This window comes from Suillus discolor (genome assembly GCF_016758755.1).
Source record: "Suillus discolor strain FC423 chromosome Unknown F5147scaffold_56, whole genome shotgun sequence".
In the NCBI taxonomy this organism is placed as follows: domain Eukaryota; kingdom Fungi; phylum Basidiomycota; class Agaricomycetes; order Boletales; family Suillaceae; genus Suillus; species Suillus discolor.
Window position 1 is genome coordinate 237,930 of NW_024541303.1, and position 17,527 is coordinate 255,456.

Below are 17,527 nucleotides of genomic sequence, written 5' to 3' on the forward strand. Positions count from 1 at the left end.
AAGCTGCAACGCTTCATATTCTACTTTGAGTTCGTAGTGCTGGAACGTAGAAAATTTCAGTGGCACTGTCAAACCCTTCGCTGAGCACGACAGTTAAGCTCTTGGCCAGCACAGCACAGTGGGTCAGAATAAATATTAAATTGAAAGGCAAGACCGCTAGGAAGCAATGACACAGTGCAGGATTCCCTACACAGTGCTGCTAGTTGATACATGTACACGCTCCTGGAAAACGATCGAATTCATGCTAGTTTCTGCATCGGAATCGGCCACGAGATTGGCGTGATATTCTCGAACGCTAAGGATAAGGCGTGGTCCCAGCACAAATATCTGCACGACAAATGAAATTTCAAGAGCACCATTGAGTATCTGATCTCCTATAGAATGTGAATTCTACAGAAATGATTAGCAATGGTTACACGCAGATGTCCGCGACAGGTCAGCGCACCTTGAGCTCTGGAGAGATAGTCGCAAGCTTGAGGCAAGAGACACAAACAAAGCTAGCACGTACAGAACTTTAGCAGATAACTGCATTCACATTACAAACTTACCTTGCAAAATAAAGCACGTGAGATTTCATCAACACTCTGAAACAGTCCCCGATGATCGATCCTGTCGATGGGTCGAGTCGTCGCAGGTCACGGAAGTGTTTCACAGCAACCCAGACTGAAAGACACAGTGCGAGGACCTCCAAAACAGTGTCGAGCATCCAGACCATCGAGTTCAGAAGCTGGTTATCCCCTCCAAATCCATAATCGCACATATACGTGCCAGAGAGTATCAACTCCTCTGGTATTTGTCCTATGAGCTGCGTTCTTTAAGTCAATAAGTAAAACTTACCCGCTGCATTATGCTCGAGGTCTATTGCCGTCATTACTCCGCAGGCGATGTTAACACCCAGGAAGATAATGACAAGGAAGATAAGCATCATTCTAGATCCCTGATACATGGCATGCAGCCGAGCAATCATGATGACTTGCATCACGTTTCAGTCGAGTCAATATCAATGAGGTATTGCAGCTGGGTAACTCATTATTCAACATCGCAATCACAATCACAGTTGTCCCATTCAGTGCGTAGCCCATAATATTGCCTGAAACACCCGATCAGTGAACACCCTCGTACTAGTATCAAACACTGCGACTTACACCTATTGACTCGTTATGTTGAGCCGAGTTCAATAATGAGATCTTCACTCACCCCTACAAAGAGTCATTCATCGGATGGCAACGAGATTGTTGCGGAATACTCACTGCATCTGTCAGCGAGACAAATGGCGAAAATTCTGTGTGCCACCGGTCAGAAGAATTGAACACAACACATATGAGACATACCCAAAATGTCGGTACTAATTGTCAGAGGTGAGCTATTAGCAAGTGCCGATTTGTTAGCCTCGACACATACACAATAAATGATATTCCAATATAACGTATCTAAAACATTTTGGAGTCAGCACAACCGCCAACCACTGTCGCACCATAGCACAACATGAGGTACGAACAGCTAAATATAGCACAGTCATGAGAGACCAGCGTTGCATCTGTCGTGAATTCGTTGTATTCTCCTGTTTTTCTTCTGATATGGGACTCTTGTCACTCACCCAGATCAGTTCGACCTATAACACCGTTGTTAGCTAGCGGCTGCTCCGGCGATAGCACCGACCTACTTCTTGTCCAAGTATTAAGACTGGAGATATCATGAGAATATCAGCGATTCTCCAACACTCAGGCTGTCCTGCTCACCCCAATCGTATACCACCACGACGCCGGCAGCGACTGCGAAATGGCAAGTCAGTGGCAGATCGAGATATCTTGATGCGACAGACCTATCCAATAACTTAAAACAATATTTGAATCAATTAACGGCCACCAACTAGGGTCGTCTGAGACTATGGTCATATTCGAGGGATTGGTATGAAAGTAGGGAATGTTGGTGGTGTATAACAATAGCGTTCGTGCTAGATATACCACCGTTCAGCGCTTGTATCGCATGATGGAGATGTATATTTGATCTCGCCCCAAACCCCGAAGTAAGCATTGCGGTGCGAAATCAAACGAAATGAGCAAGCCCTCGGAGTCAAAGTAAATTTTATGTTTTCAAACCAGTACTGCGCAGCACAAGGAAAGCTCTGGTCGTTGCTGATATCGGCAACTTATGTCCAACGCGATTTTCGGGGTGTTCTATATGAAAGCGGCCATCGATCTAACAACATTGGCAGTTCTCAGCGCGATGTGATCGCAACCAGAGTCCAGACACAACTTGCCAACCACGCTAGTTTGACAATGAGACAAACAACCAAATACAGCATAGACCAGCATTATGTAAGCCTCTGCAAAAACAGGAGGCATTATTGTACAGATTTATCCTTTTTCAATTGGTTGCAACGTGGAGCTCTATCTTCGCAGTGTTAGAACGTAAAAAATTGCACAGGCTGGTCAAAAGCATAATGCGCTAGAGAACTATATACATTTCGATGACAAACCCCGGCTGAGGGTCAACTTACTACGCGCGGATGGTATATCTTCAACGATGACCTCCATCCACCTTCCAGCGGACAGTGAGCTCCAATCCTACGTAACTGTATCTGTGTTGCCAGCACTCTCTTCCTTCTTCAGGCTTATGAAGAGGCGACATGGTTTCCAAAAGAGAGTCATTGTTAAAGGTAGATGGAGTAACCAAGATTCAGTTCTAGGACTCACAGTTGCGTGAAACAAAAAACTCTCTTATCCCCATCATGTAGATGATATCGAGCGGCCAATACAGGTATAATGCTGGATTCGAATGAATATACTGGCTTGCTTTGCACTGTGGCAGTGCTTTTCAAAGCTCCTCGGTGTCTTCTGTTCAATCGTCACTTGAAGCGAGGGGAATTTGAAGTATTGCATGACCAGGACAATGTCTCTTTCACAAGTAAATCGAGGCTCCTGGATGTTGAGAAAAGGTGCAAAATTGGAATTACCGCAGTCCGATGGGCAAAGGACTTAGCCTTTGAATCATTTGTGCGGCTTCCCGTGAATATGCACTTCGAGAAGGGTAGGAATATTGGAGAGGTGTTCCCATGGTGCCAAGCTGAGCTGCGGACGCATAGGAGTTACGAGGCGTGGTGGAGTGAGAGAGCCGCAGGGATAGCTCATCTCTTTACTGAGCACGACAGTTAAGCTCTTGGCCAAGATAACGTCAGAATAGATGTCAAATCGAGAGGCGGCAAGACCGCTAGGAAGGAATAGAACAGCACAGGAGACAGGGAGAAACGCAAGTATCCAATATTCGTCCCAGAAGAACAGCAACAGTCCTGACAGTGGGAACTACGTCTTTACGGGAAGCACCGTAAGCAAGTGAAAGTGTTTGTACACATTGTGCATATGCCTTGAGTACAGTGTAAGCGATGTTATCCGAAGTCGATCGATCTAAATGGGCTTGAACGAAACATATGAGCGAAAAATGACACAGCGTGACCAATTCCACCAAGTACATAGTTGCAACACGGCCAAACCACTCAAATCTCATTTCAAATTTGACTAATTGGCGTGTCGGACCTACAGCGAAGGGGTATCAGGGCACAAGAGACATAATCGCTAACCGATCTCGTAGCTCGCGAAAACTGGTATGATAAGCAAAGTGCAAAAAGTAGGCATAGAGGTTCGACACGAGTCGCAACAACTCACAAGCCGAAAAGGTATGAATGCAGACTTGATAGGCACGCTATAGACAAGCAAACTTCGATTTGCGTTTTTGTAGCTCCTCCATCCGAGAGTTGAGCTGCACACGAGCACGTTCCTTCGCACGTCGTTCTTCGTCGAGATGCGATTCGAGGGACTGTTCTTCTTCCACGATCGATTTCCGAACAGTAACAACCTCACGGCGCGCTTCCTGTAACTCGTTGCGAAGGCCCTCAATTTGTGAATTAAGCGAGTCTCGTTCCCTCGCAAGCTTCGTTGCTTGCATGCGCGCGTTGAGAACTGCAAGACAAATATAAATGGTTAGCTTAAACACTAGAGTGATCAGGAAAAGATACATACGATTCTTCTCAGAGTCGCTCAATGATGTCTGTAATGCGCTCACGAGATCCATGTGAGTAGCCAAATCACTCTCACAGTAAGATAGCTGTTTGTTGAGTATCTTGATCATCACTTCCTGTTCATCGATATGCTTCGCTTGACCCTCCGAGTCGAGCTTGGCGTCAATGAGCTTAGAGTCTACCTCAGGGCCGCTTGGTGCAAGTACAGAGGCAACTGACGTAGCAGAAGCGTCGGTAAAGTATTTCCAAAACATAGTAGAAGGTTGAGTAGAACTCGGATACACTGAACTGGGGTTTCGATGCTGGCGAGAGCGCGATAGACTCGTGGACCAGTCCGTCAGATCTTTAGACTCCGTCGATAGAATTCCTGGGTGGCGTCACATGATCTTTACCATGAAATGATAAAATGATAAAATTTTCAAGTTGCATCGGTGTACTTCTGCTCGGCGACTTCGTCCGGATACTATCAGCATGACTCGGACAATTTTACCAGTCGAACTTTGTCTTCAGAACACGCAAGTGTGCTGACTCCCACCTCCCAAAATTCAGACATGTGCGGGACAAGCATCATTTAATCATCCTGCATATCTTGTATCATTCCTTGTCGAGAATGGGAATGTCTGGAGTACTCTCAAGGGCAAAGGTCATATCAACCAGGCGACACCACCCGCATTGAACAAGGTGATCTTGATGGTTATAAATCTCGCCTACCTCAGGCAAAGAGAAGAAGAAAGCCTTTCCTGATAACGGTGAAAACGGATCTCGCCCTCGGTACTACACTGAAATCGCAGCCACCCAAAATGAAGGGGAAAGCTGAAGCTGCAGTTCGCCTTACGAATGACCGTAGTTTTGGTGTGTTTTATGTGCAAATGATGCAAGGGTACTCACACATTTCAACCAGAGTTCGGCCACCTTTCGCAACTTGTGTTTCATGGTTTCTTGACTTCGGTACTTTATCTCCCAGTAGTACGAATTAGCCTTGCATATATCATGGCGTCCAGGATTGTTGACTTCAGGGTAGCAAGTCCTAGCCACTCTGCAATCTGGTGCGGACTTGATAATAATTAACCGGGTGCTTCTGCAGAGGGGCCACTAATAATCATATTCCATCAGGGACAGGAAATACAAGATGAACAGACTCTCAGAAATCCAAATCTGGGTCACTCTCTTAGAAGTTGTTAACCTCCGCCTTTGCAGGGCAGTCCATGTCCAAGAAACTGGCGCAAGATTCTGGTAATGCCAAGAAGAAAATTGAAATTGTCGGTGCCAACGAGGAAGTCGAAGTCGAAGTTGAGAAAAGCGAGGAGCCAACTGAAAACGAGTTGGATTTCATCTACAAGAAGCGGCTATCATGTTGACAGTCTTCCAGGGCCAGAACAACGAGCGATCGATGATCTTCCTGACATGTTTACATTAACACTAAGGGGATACCAGAAGAAAGCACTTGTGGCCAGATTATCATCAAATTTCTTGTTCTACTGATTCATACAAGGTGGACGCATAGAAGCTGTGTTTATCCATCTATGGAGTTAGTAAGTCCCCAACCTTGCTATAGGAACAGCTGTCAACCGTTCTTATATGCATGCTTTCCCTGCCGAACTGTAGTCGATCTGACTGAAGACGAGAAGTCAGTCTTGACTTTCCTAAAGCCGAACACAAACTCAAAGGAGGGATCCTTGCGTTAGTAAGAATTTGTATAACACTGTCCGTTTCATCTGCCAATGTCAAGCTGTCAACGTTATACCACAGTGGTAAACAATGCATTATTTATTCATATCTTGCGACATGTGCGGACAAGGGAGAGGTGCCACGATGCACAACGTGTTCATAAGGACCGATCAAGGAGCAAGACCTCATTGAGGTTCTCCGGCTGTCTGGTCAAGATAGCCCACACCAGGTGTTTTCAAAGGACGAAAAAGAAGGGACGTCGAGCATCAGAAGTCTTCCCGTGAAATGATTCTAAATCCTCCGCTAAACTGGATGCGCCGGTACAAAATCTCAGTGGGTGCACCTCTGCATAGTCCATTCCATTCTGATCTAAGTTAATTTCAGGGCACCTGTCATGGTATCGTTTCGATAGGATCAATAATGGGCCTCAACTTGAAGCGCATTGCTGTCATATCAGAATTCGAGCGGAACGAGCGGAAGCCCAAGCTTGAAGCCGTTGGTCTGAACTTAAGCGCAAGCTACCTGCCTCTTGAATTCCCCGAACATTACTTCAAACAATAGCTGACGAGCGCCAACCACATCTTCATGATTAGTCCCCCAGAACTTGTTGCCCTGTGCCACGCTAATGAATATTACTCAGACTTCTGATGGAACGCGGCGACTGAAAATCGAGGTTGGCATCGGTGTCCGTTCTATGGTTGACCGTACTGATTTTAGTGACAGCCAATCGATGACATGCACCGAATTCGTAGGTGAAGAAGAAGAAGAAAACTTGTAGTGAGCACGTCTTTATCATATTCATTAAACCTTCTTTGAGGTCGATCACACCGAAGGCCGCATACTCCGGATCCAAAAACGTAAGACTGTCATGGACAAAGAGGCGCTCCAGGGGAACGATAAATCGGGTAAAGTAAACCCGGGGAGTCTCGAGGACCTGAAAGTTATATTCGGTGACAAGGAATGACAGCTCTTGTATAAGTAGCGCATCTCTTCGAATGGCATCGAACTACTAATTGCAAGTCTGCGGAACGAGATATTAATTACTGAATCAAAATGGACTTGGATAGGAACATCAAAACCCACGACCCAGACACAGCCGCTGGGCTGAACTTAATAAAAAAAAATATTCCATGACCAGTATCTCCAATGAACACATTACTAATGGGCCTCGCACGATTTCAGGAGGCGCTCGTGCGCCGGTATAGCCAAAAAACGGTTCCTCGAAACGCGGAGGAGACCGGCTGCAATTATTGAATAGCAGTATGACACGAAAATAAGTAGTAGAGCCCCCAAAGAACATTATGATCACTTCCACAGATCGACAAACAACTAATTGCAACTCTCCTAACGCAAACACTTTGTTATTCCATCGTACGATCACCGTATCTAACGGGGTACAGAATACATGAGAGGAAAACCATCAAAGTGAAGGCCCTGCATCGTAACGCCAAGGTACTATTATGAAACATTGCAACATAAAGCCCTGGCATCCCCTGAGATGTAAAATTACTCCAGGAGAAACAGAATCCTCTAGCCATAAGTGCTCGTAGTCCGTCTTGATCGCGCTGCAAAATCGACATGACCAAAACTAGTGGGGTATGTCAGCACACCGTGACGTTATACAAGTCCGTCCCATAAAAGGATCTCGAAGACGCCCTGTGAAAGACATTGGTGCGCTTGTTGGTCCTAGGTAAAAGAAGGCTTCACTAGCGTAGCCACTAGTACATTATACTCGTCCTTGAATGCAGCTAGAAAGTTGGATAAAAATCGCCGTGAGGGCCATGGACATTATGGGTGAACTATTGAAGTGTTACTAGTGGCTTGAACACGTTGAAAGACTTTCTTGCCTCATGGAGCATGGCCCAAACAACCTAAAATTCCTCATAAAAGGTGTCGGGAGCCCATGGACGGCGCTATCTCAGAAGAATTTGCCCTCCGTTTATTAGCGACTGTATATGGAGCAAAGCCGAAGCCAATGTGTCCAGTTAAGCGTCGCGAGGCAGACCACACCTGCCGCGCAGGCACCCGTCGCCTAGGATAAGGGTCCACTGACCAGGGCTTGAGGGACACTAGAAAGGCGAATGGCAGTGGTTTCTAACCTGCGAGAGTTCTCGTCAGGGGGCTTACTACCTCTAGCCCTACCTCGCCGTTTTACTCGTCCTATTTAAGAGGATACCACTGAGCTTTGATACGACCTAGTGAGAGTATATGGTCCATGCGCGACTACAAGTCTATGTCTGGCCAGCTGCATTCGGTACTCATAACCCACCAGCAGGGTGGGTACTTGTAGGGGGACAGGAAGCTTCATCTCCCGGCATTTAGCATGAGCCGAACTAGTTGGTACCTGCCAGTGTGTACGGCCGTTTCCGAACCGCACTGGTGTCCGTACAAAGACGGAACCGGACATCTAAATGTGTGCAATGGATAACTAATGTGTCCGACGCTCACTCAACCCTGCATGATGGGTGACCGTATGAAGAAGCCTCATGTGATGCTGGAAGGAACTTACCAACCAGATTAGGGCTTTCGGGAAGAATAACAGTAAGACCCAGCCATGTGTTTTACTAGTAAGGTTGTTACCCGTTGACTCACCGTGACAGCATGGGCAAGGCTCGATCTGCACGTAGGTGTCTTTCAAGTGAATAAATGATATCACGAAAGTTTGCGACATGTACCTTGGAGTGCCAACTGGAGAGCGGCCAACTGAAGTTGGCAGAAAAGAGTTGGGGAATTGACGCCCCGCGCTCAAAGCTGCAGTTGGTGTGTGATCGGATCAAGCATGCTTAGTCAGCTTTAAGTTTTACACCAACTTGATCGCTATACCGGCGCAAGTACTAAGCATGCCCTTGTCTACGAACTTCCTCGATGCATACTTCAACTTTGTTCCCTCGGTGTTTTTTAACGGCCGGGCTGACCTCGAATCTCGAGTAGTGGCAGTTCTGCGGTTATAGGCGTTCTTTTGTGTTCTGGACCCTTGATGAGTATTCCGATGCTAATTCAACGTAAGTACCTGGCAAACCTTTGTCAACTAATCAAAGTTTTGGTGCTAAATGTCACCCCTTTTGTTATCAGCGCCTTTGCCCAAATAGCAGGACCCTAAGTGCGTGTGCTTTTGGAATACTCACTCAAAGACAAATTATAATAAGTCCATCGTGCGACTGTGGAACCGCCCTTTCCGTTGTCCAACGACTTTAATGACCTTTTCCCCAGAGCTCTTCTATCCCTGAAATTAGCTGGGCGCATTGCAACGCATATGAGTTCAACGGCAACAACAACAGCAGATGTCCTTAGTTCATTTTCTTATGCGCAAAGTTAGTTCCAGTAATGTTCCCGACTTACAATCTGATTTAATCCAAATGCTTTCAGTTGCTGTCGCTGTCGCCGTCTTGTATGATCACTGTATGCAATCCATCAAGTCTTATGACCACTCACTCAATTATCGTCTGTTCAGCACTGGCCTTCGCTCGTGAAGTGAGTCACTGTTGGCCCATAAACGAGCAAAACTTAATGGTGTTGCTGGACTCTTAGATAGATTATATATGGGTGAGTCAAAACTTGTAAAAATGGTGTACGTTCGTCATATGCTGACTTCATTGATGGCTAGCGGAGGCCGCCTTCAATAGTAGCCGCCTTATATCTATTGGTATGTGCAACTAGTATAGATTTTTCTAGTCTTCACGTTGGTTAGGACCGCTACCTGGGCGATTCCGTTGTGATGTAAGCCCTGGTGTTTAGCTCTTATCAGTAATCTGATGTGTTCTTAGCATTGGTGTATATCGTATGTTGATATTTATCTCACAAGTTATCTCTCTCACGTGTTCTAGTGTGCCTCACTGAAGATGCATCAACACAAGTGAGCACGTTTGTCTAAACGTATGATTTGTGGTTTTCTTACAAAGTCATTTACAGGAGTATGGTCTATAACGCGCTTATTCGCACTTCTTGCTGATAGTATTGGTTTCACGCATTCTTCAGATGCAAGTCCATTGACTTCGTATTCGAAATGGCCAGTATCTGACTTATACCCAAGGCTTTCGGCTTTTCCAAGTCCGAGCGTGGGGTACTCTTCTGTGTTCGTGGCTTACTCAGTGTAAATCATATTTGTGCATATAAAATTCGACATTAACAACACCTGCACAGGCATCATGCAACTCCGAATATATGCTATGTACCGGCGGACTAGGCGGATACTCGTGATATTGGTCTTTGCTTTCTTCAGCGAGGTCCTGGCTGTCGTTGTAATCATCTGGAGAACCATCGGTCCAGCAAGCCAATTAGTTGGTACGTGCTGCAAAGAGACGTGGAGCCACACTTATTCACTAAACATCACCAGTCACCGACGAGTCTTCAAGCTTTCCTGGGAAGCACCTGTGCACCTTCTCCGGGATCAACACAGATTTCACCTATTTGTTCATACCCGTCTTTTGCTTCGAGTTATTGCTCTTCTTCTTGGCCATTAGAGTTTCCCTCAATAATATGAGAGAGAGGAAGGCCACCCCTGGTACCTCCAGCTTGCGTGTAAATTCATTCATGGGCATACTTGTGCGAGACAGCATTTTGTATTTCTTCATGTTAGCATCATCCTTTTTTCGTACGTTCCTAATCACCGGTTGATAACTGATTTATCTAGAAACCTGGCGATGTGCGTTATCGTCATGAGCCTGTGGCGGAATGCCGCTGTGAGATTTTTTATTGGGTCATTTTTGACGTATTGCTCACTGTTACTCATTGATACCTGCACGCAATCAGGCCCTACACGCAAATATATCTATCCCGTTCATCATGCTTGTCGAGACCATAATTGGCACTCGCATGGTAATCAACTTCAAGGAACATTGTTCTCGCCGGTCGACCTTGGAACCGATCATGATCACTGGGTCAATATACTTCGCGGGAGTCGGTGAAGAGTCTGCGCGCCAGGTTACGAATCATGACCAGTCGAACGAAGGTGACGAGGAGATGCAGCCGGTCAAGAGTGATGAAGAAAGTACTGAGATCATCACTTACGAAGAATTATAACTTTTGATTACTGCGATCCATATACATGTACCAATTTCTACAATGTTGGTCATACAGTACATGTACAAATCATCGAGTCCATACGACCGGTGTAAATGCAATATAAGGTACTGGATATTACGATGCGAACTATTGCTGTCCGCGCTCGACACTGACGCTCAATCAGTATCTGAGCCTGAGTCTGAATTAGGCAAAGGGAGGTGCAATAGCGGGAGTCATCGCTGCGATTCTCTCAGCCTGGGCACTGTATCAGCCAAAAACATTATCCAGAACCTTCTTCGTGGGCCTTTGTGGTTCTTGTACTTGCTTCAGAGCACATTAGCGAACAGAATCTCGTTTGATCGAGATGCCACTGCGCCCACTTCGTCACGGTTTATATGAAATATCAGGTTAGCCTAGAAGCATATCGATATCATGATAGACGGGAATACAAATAGAAAGTCAAAAAAAGACTAATACAAAATTTGTACAAAGGCCATTGCACTACAGTCTAGTTACCCTAGTGTCACCGTCAACTAAAAAAGAAACTGAGTGCTATTGTAGAATGAAACTTTGAAATGAGCTCCCTCCAACTTCGGACGAGGAAAGGGAAAGACGGTCTTCTCGTATGAGCAGGTCATCTAGATATAAGATTGAACGGGGAATAGTTGTGACCATTGTAAAACACCAATATGCCAAGTGTAATGGGTTCAGTAGACGCCAGGTATCAGTCGATACCTGACTGCCTTCGCCCATCTCGTCCACTCGTCTCTGAAAGCAGATTTCAGTGCTTCATCTTCTTCGTTGACCCTAAACACGATGTTGATCATAAGAAGTGTAATCAGCGCCAGCCATGCCACCACAGCTAATTTGAGTCCGAAAAAATCTAAAACTCCGGAGCTTCTAAGCCACGAAGTGGGCGATCCGTGCAGTATTATCATGCCAGTGATCTGTATAATACCCGATGTGTATGATGGATGGCGTATGACAGCGTATGGTCCGGTCGTGACAATATGATGTTCTTTGCGGACACTGAGTTGGAATGTGAAAAAGCGGCCGAGGGTGCGAAAACACCACCAGCGTATGAGACCCCCTACGACAGCAAGTGTGGTGCCCAAGATGAGAGGGAAAGTAATGGGTGTGTCATGAATCCCGTGACCGACCGCGTGTTGTGCAATGGCCTGTATGAAGGACAGAGAGTCCGTCGTGTGAGACACAATTGTAACGATCTCTGCGAAAGAAACAGCCCAGTAAATTGCCTGGCGCATCGTTCTGTAAAAATGATTGTGGATAGGCAAACAAAACACTCACCTTCACAACTGGAAACCCGTATATAATAAGCCCAGTGAAGACCCACTCATTAAATGTTTGGGGAATAATCTCTTTACTCAAGGGGACGTTTGGGGGCGTGAACGTCACTTGCTGCGTGATAGCAGACGAGAGAATGAGTGGAACTTTGATAAGTGACGCCATATTCATAAGAGCAACTAACCTTTCAATGGTTGCGTTTTATTCATAAGTGTCTCGCCGAGGCTATACTCGATGGTTGAAGTATCTGCATGGTACAGAAGTGGCCATAAGCTATACATGTCAGCTCGTATTCTTGCATCTCAGCGTTGACATGCTCTAGCCGTCCATAATGTGGCGAAGGTCGGCATTCATACAAACAGTCATCACTTGCCTGTCATATAATGTCAGTCCATTTCAACCCTTCAACATTCAAACTTAACTTGCCATGTCAGAGAAGACAAACGGACTAAACCAGTTGTGAATAACTCAGAAGTATCATTAAACTGCTTGCCGACGACTGTCAGAAATAAACATCACCTTGCATCTAACGAGTAAAGGAGAAGGTAGTGGACAGTGTCGTGCCGCGTATCGCTTAGGGGTTGACTTATGCTCCATAATATGCGTTCTGGGCCTGATGATTGAATGAGGTCGCATTATATAGGAATGACTAGCATTACGTACTGTAAGAGTTGGACCATAGACATAGTCCACGAAACACCCGCATTGCAATCCAAAAAAGTGCAACTTCGCAAGCTACTTGCCTGACGTACATCCCTGAGAATGGTGGAGGTGAAGAACGAAGAGTTCAAACTAGTTTTCTCTAAAACAAACCGCCATCATTCCCTACTAGTACGGTCACTTCGTGAGTGCCCGCTACTTCGCACGGGAACTGATGAATCCAGCCAGGGGGTCGGCAGTTTATCACGTTTCATCGTCTGACAAACTCACTATACATCAAAAATGACTCACGAAGTCATGGTCACTCACAAAGCGATAGTAATGGACAATTGAAGGTCGTCATTTCTCCTTAGTCGTCTTCGTAAGCTACAGAACCCTATATCCTGTAGTGCAGCATTCCAAATCGGATCATGTTCATGACAAGCAAACATCTCATCTGTTTCTTCAACCTACCTAACTTGAGGTCCTTGACTCGTTGCAAAGATACGTCCATCTCGGAGCTGCGCTAGAAGGTTCAGACATGACGCTTGCTAGAAATTTCCATGACGAGGGTTTCATTTTGCGGTGCTTTTGGTATCGAAAAGCATAGTTACAGCGACGTGCACGATATCCGGTCCGTGACCGAGGTCGATACATCAGTAAAACCTCACTTTTATTTTTGGTGATGAATCCTAATTTATCCTTATTTTCTCACTTTAACCGGGTTTGAGGAGCCATTGGGGTGACATGAAAGAGACGGCGGAAAAATTGAGAAAAAGGCCACTCGCCCTCTGAATTCTACTTTATTGCTCTTAAAAGTCACTTACTAGGCATTGACCGACAAAAAAAGCAGTAATAATAGCGCAAACGGCGTCACATTGTCCAATACAAAGTTTGTCACTCTATTATGTAAAGAGGCACGAATGAAAAAATAGAGTAAGGTCTTCGAGCGAACAAGAGATGCGGCACCAAGCTTCTTGCTTCCGTGCCGCGATCACTGTTCGTCGCTGCATAGCTCACTCTGCTCGCTTTCTTTTCTTTCCACACCAGAAACCTTCCTTAAAATTTACACAATCTTATTCCTATCTAATTTCAAAATACAATGGCTCTAGTCGTCGACCCAAACCTCGAAATGGTACCAGATTTCGCTGGTAATCTGTACGCAGGCATTCGCGCAGACCTCGGAGCTGCCACAAACCAGACCGGAGAAGAAGTTGTAGCCCGTCTCACGGAGACATGGAACGCAGACCACAACGCAAGAGTAGCGGAATGGAACCAAGACCGAGAAGCAGAAGCTAGAGTCCTTGCAGAAGCAGAAAGGGCACGAACCGCGCAGGAGAATGAAGAGCGCACCCAGTGGGAAGCTGAAACAGAGAGGGAGCGGACAGAAGCTGAAAAGAAGAAGCCAAAGATGAACGGCTTTGAGCACGCATCATCCGTAGGAGATTACCTGACTCCCCGTCCCGCTCAATACGCAATTCAGAAACTCACCAATTTCGAATATGTAGAGCTATGGTACTTCTCGCCGGAAGGGTGCAAAGACGCCCTCAAGTCTTCACGCTCAGTGGCCGACAACGACATGAGCATAACGAGGACAGATGACCAACTCACGCTACGGCCCACCTCAGCGTTCAAAGCGTCGAAAGCGGCCATGGCCGACCATGAGTTATCATTCTCGATTTTCCTCCGAGCAAAGAACTTATTCCTCATTCAAATCAGCAAAGCCAAGTGGCCCCAACCAAACATCGACGCACTGTCGTTGTTCTTCTGGCACCTTGAGAACCACTCGATTCGAAACAACAGTGAAATCGGTGACATGGTGATCTTGACATACGCATCACGCGTACGTCAAGATTGGCACGACCGTCTCAAACGCGACGAGGGTTTCAACATTGGTAACATCAACGAGAACCTCATTCGGACAATCAACGAGGAGTTGTGGGATAAAGTTCGCTCTCGCACATGGAACATCGTACGTACCCAGTCTTAAATCGAGATCAAGCAGACCCGCTAATCCATGAACCTTTCTCCCCCTTCCAAATTCCACACACAATGAATAACATCCCCGTTTGACACGGATGCCCGCGATGTTGATCCCGCGGATGCCCGCGACGTTTTCCCGCGGATGCTCATACCCATTCGCATGGATGCCCGCACACTTGACGCGGATGCCCACAACCATAATGTGGATGCCCACAACTTGACGTGGATGCACACACCCACGTCACCGTGCAGCACTCGAGCAGAGAGACGCCCTCAAATCAATACCGGAAGTCCAGCTACCGGGACTTTCGTGGGGGCAACAATGACCAGCGCAACCACAACTCACGGTCGCGCTCTCCAGCACGAAGGTCAGACAACCAGAGAAGCAAACCGTCCTCACCAGACAAATCCCGCGACCGCCAACAAAGGCAAGGGGGTTTTTCTCGGGGCGCAGGCACCCGCGGTCGATCAGCCTGCGCCCTCTGTCTCGACCGCTTCGCTCACGACATCCAACGTTGCGAGTCTCGAACCACGTGGGACGGCACCAGCACTCACTGCCACCGGGCAGACGATGGACGCCTCATCAACCCTCAAGGCCTCCCTATATGCTACAAATGGCAGTGCCCAGGGAGCTGCCAGATATCAAACCACGAGGCCCCACACGAATGCTCAGGCTGTGGAAGCAAAGAGCACGGAGCTCAATCTTGCCCTCGCAGCGAGAAGAGCTAAGGCGCACACACCGTATAACCCAGAGAGTTGGCATCGCTTACTGGCAGAGTCGAATCTGCTCGATAAATATCCATCCATCACAGATGGACTTGTCTATGGTTTCTCTGGGGGCATACCCCCAATTACATGTACATACACGCCCTCTAATAGCACCTCTATCAACGAGCACGGAGAAGTCTTTCAGAAAATTGTTGAGTGTGAATTTTCAAAGGGCCGTTTCATTGGCCCATTCACAGCTAAGGATCTCAAATTGGCCATTGGAAATTTCCAAACGGCTCCATTGTCACTCGTTCCGAAACCTGGCAAACCAGGGAAATTTCGCCTTGTACAAAATCTATCTTATCCTATCAATCCTATTCCCCCTACTATTAGCTCTATTAATTCAAAGGTTGACTCCGACCTCTTTCCTTGCACATATGGGACCTTCTCAACCATCTGCCGAACAATATGGCACCTTCCCCCAGGCTCTCAAGGAGCCGTCCGTGATGTTTCCGAAGCCTACAGAACAATCCCGCTCCATCACTCCCAATGGCCAGGTCTGGCAATACGGCTGGATGAAGATGCATTCGCCATCGATACAGCATTCTGTTTCGGTTTCGGGCCATCAGCTGGCATATACGGCAATGTGGCTGATGCCGGTGCAGACATTTTCCGATCCAAAGGCATTGGCCCTCTGTCAAAATGGGTTGATGACCACCTATTTTTTCGAATCAAGAAGAAATACAGGGAGGAGTACAATAGGAAACGGAGACTATGGGCTGACGAAATCACAAAGAACGGAGGTATCATCACAAGTGGGGGACGTAGATGGTACAGGGGAGAAACTCTACCAGACGGATCACAAGAGGAATTCGATGAAGACGCTCATTTCCCCATCCAAGACCTCTCGGGCAGGTCACCACGTTCAGCCGAAGAGGCACAATTCACACACGGCATGGAGGACATCGACTTCTTTTCCGTCCTCATGGGGATCATCTGGGAGTTGTCGAAAGATAAACCATTCAGTAATGAACCTCCATACATCGGTCTGGTATGGGACATTGCCGAACGAACGGTTGCGTTGTCAAGCGAGAAACGCACCAAGTACCTTGAGGCCATCAGAATGTGGCAGTCCAAGAGGACCCATACTCTGCAGGAAGTCCAAAAACTCTACGGTAAACTCTTACATGCGTCGCTTATCACACCAGCTGGCCGCGCGTACCTTACGAACTTGGAAAAAATGCTGTGCATTTTCAAAGACCGCCCACACATGGCCAGAACTCCCCCTCGCAACACCCCAGACGACATTGAGTGGTGGAAAAGCACCCTCAGCTCCACCCATGTCACCCGTCCAATCCCAGGACCATGTGTTGTATTTGACTTCAACGCCTATTCGGACGCTAGCTCTGGCTATGGGATCGGTATCATCATCAATGGCAAGTGGCGAGCTTGGAAACTCCTACCTGGTTGGAAGAGAGATGGTCGCGACATCGGGTGGGCAGAAAGTGTCGGATTTGAGCTCTTGGTGCAGGCAGTCGCAAGGTCTTGTCCCCCCGGAACTTATTTCAAAGTCTATGGCGACAACCGGGGAGTTGTGGAAGGATGGTGGAAAGGCTGCAGCAAAAGTCAGTCATGCAATGAGGTCTTCAAACGAATTCATCGGATTGCTGCCAATACCAAATGCAAGATTCTTACACGGTATGTACCAAGCAAAGAGAACCCCGCAGACGGCCCTTCGCGCGGAATATATCCCCCTGCATGTGACAAGCTCCCTCCCATCCCAATCCCGCCAGAACTACTCCCCTTCCTCGCAGAAGCCTCTGAATCCCCCCTTCCTCCTTCAAACAAACCAACCCGAAGCACCCGTGCCCACACCCATCCCATCGAACCGTTTCGCACAATGGGCGAGAGACACGGAGAGAGAGAATTCCAACGCCGAGATCGCGTCAACCGCAGATTCGAATCCGAAGGAGACAGGCTCTTCGAAGCGTCGGAAAGCTAGTAAGTGACACTACACAATCGAGAGCCTGACCTTAACCAGGGACACAGCCTATAATGCGAGCCTAACCCCCAACCCATGCCATCTACGCCCACACTGTCCCGCAAAAGACAGACTCTACCTATGGCAGCCAATAACGAAACGTTCGTCGAAAGACGCGCAAGGCAAACACCTCCCCTTGAGCGCTACCGACATAGAACGAATCTGGG

At 47.1% G+C, this 17,527-nt stretch overlaps 5 protein-coding genes across 5 annotated transcripts; 2 read left to right on the forward strand and 3 right to left on the reverse strand.

The window, feature by feature from the left end:
- Positions 1 to 186: 186 nt before the first annotated feature.
- Positions 187 to 1,895, reverse strand: F5147DRAFT_655732 (uncharacterized protein; the record flags this gene model as incomplete). Its single annotated transcript, XM_041434007.1, has 12 exons — positions 187 to 390; positions 446 to 497; positions 549 to 798; positions 838 to 972; positions 1,146 to 1,147; positions 1,198 to 1,199; positions 1,251 to 1,282; positions 1,332 to 1,389; positions 1,598 to 1,612; positions 1,664 to 1,683; positions 1,740 to 1,772; positions 1,823 to 1,895. The coding sequence occupies 12 exons, from the start codon at positions 1,893 to 1,895 to the stop codon at positions 187 to 189; spliced, it is 876 nt and encodes a 291-aa protein (XP_041289382.1).
- Positions 1,896 to 3,699: 1,804 nt separating this feature from the next.
- On the reverse strand, positions 3,700 to 4,269 carry F5147DRAFT_655733 (uncharacterized protein; the record flags this gene model as incomplete). Its single annotated transcript, XM_041434008.1, has 2 exons — positions 3,700 to 3,956; positions 4,017 to 4,269. The coding sequence occupies 2 exons, from the start codon at positions 4,267 to 4,269 to the stop codon at positions 3,700 to 3,702; spliced, it is 510 nt and encodes a 169-aa protein (XP_041289383.1).
- Positions 4,270 to 8,522: 4,253 nt separating this feature from the next.
- F5147DRAFT_617277 (uncharacterized protein) lies at positions 8,523 to 10,831 on the forward strand. Its single transcript, XM_041432556.1, has 14 exons — positions 8,523 to 8,685; positions 8,756 to 8,994; positions 9,050 to 9,082; positions 9,135 to 9,154; positions 9,212 to 9,226; positions 9,288 to 9,326; positions 9,372 to 9,400; positions 9,448 to 9,461; positions 9,508 to 9,540; positions 9,714 to 9,773; positions 9,824 to 9,964; positions 10,017 to 10,254; positions 10,314 to 10,362; positions 10,433 to 10,831. Exons 2-14 carry the CDS (start codon positions 8,937 to 8,939, stop codon positions 10,700 to 10,702), a joined length of 999 nt encoding a protein of 332 aa, XP_041289384.1. The 5' UTR covers positions 8,523 to 8,685; positions 8,756 to 8,936; the 3' UTR covers positions 10,703 to 10,831.
- Positions 10,832 to 11,096: 265 nt separating this feature from the next.
- Positions 11,097 to 12,154, reverse strand: F5147DRAFT_839362 (uncharacterized protein; the record flags this gene model as incomplete). Its single annotated transcript, XM_041444210.1, has 2 exons — positions 11,097 to 11,940; positions 11,993 to 12,154. The coding sequence occupies 2 exons, from the start codon at positions 12,152 to 12,154 to the stop codon at positions 11,392 to 11,394; spliced, it is 711 nt and encodes a 236-aa protein (XP_041289385.1). The 3' UTR covers positions 11,097 to 11,391.
- Positions 12,155 to 13,730: 1,576 nt separating this feature from the next.
- Positions 13,731 to 14,618, forward strand: F5147DRAFT_763024 (uncharacterized protein; the record flags this gene model as incomplete). The annotated part of the gene is made up of 1 exon (XM_041440609.1): positions 13,731 to 14,618. One exon carries the CDS (start codon positions 13,731 to 13,733, stop codon positions 14,616 to 14,618), a length of 888 nt encoding a protein of 295 aa, XP_041289386.1.
- Between the last annotated feature and the right edge of the window lie 2,909 nt (positions 14,619 to 17,527).

Excerpts from the sequence above, each read along its gene's own strand:
- F5147DRAFT_617277 (XM_041432556.1), top strand. The coding sequence starts at position 8,937 with ATGAGTTCAACGGCAACAACAACAGCAGATGTCCTTAGTTCATTTTCT. Across the intron at positions 8,995-9,049 it reads TTCATTTTCTTATGCGCAAA|TTGCTGTCGCTGTCGCCGTC; the intron begins GTTAGTTCCAGT and ends AAATGCTTTCAG. Across the intron at positions 10,255-10,313 it reads AGCATTTTGTATTTCTTCAT|AAACCTGGCGATGTGCGTTA; the intron begins GTTAGCATCATC and ends TGATTTATCTAG.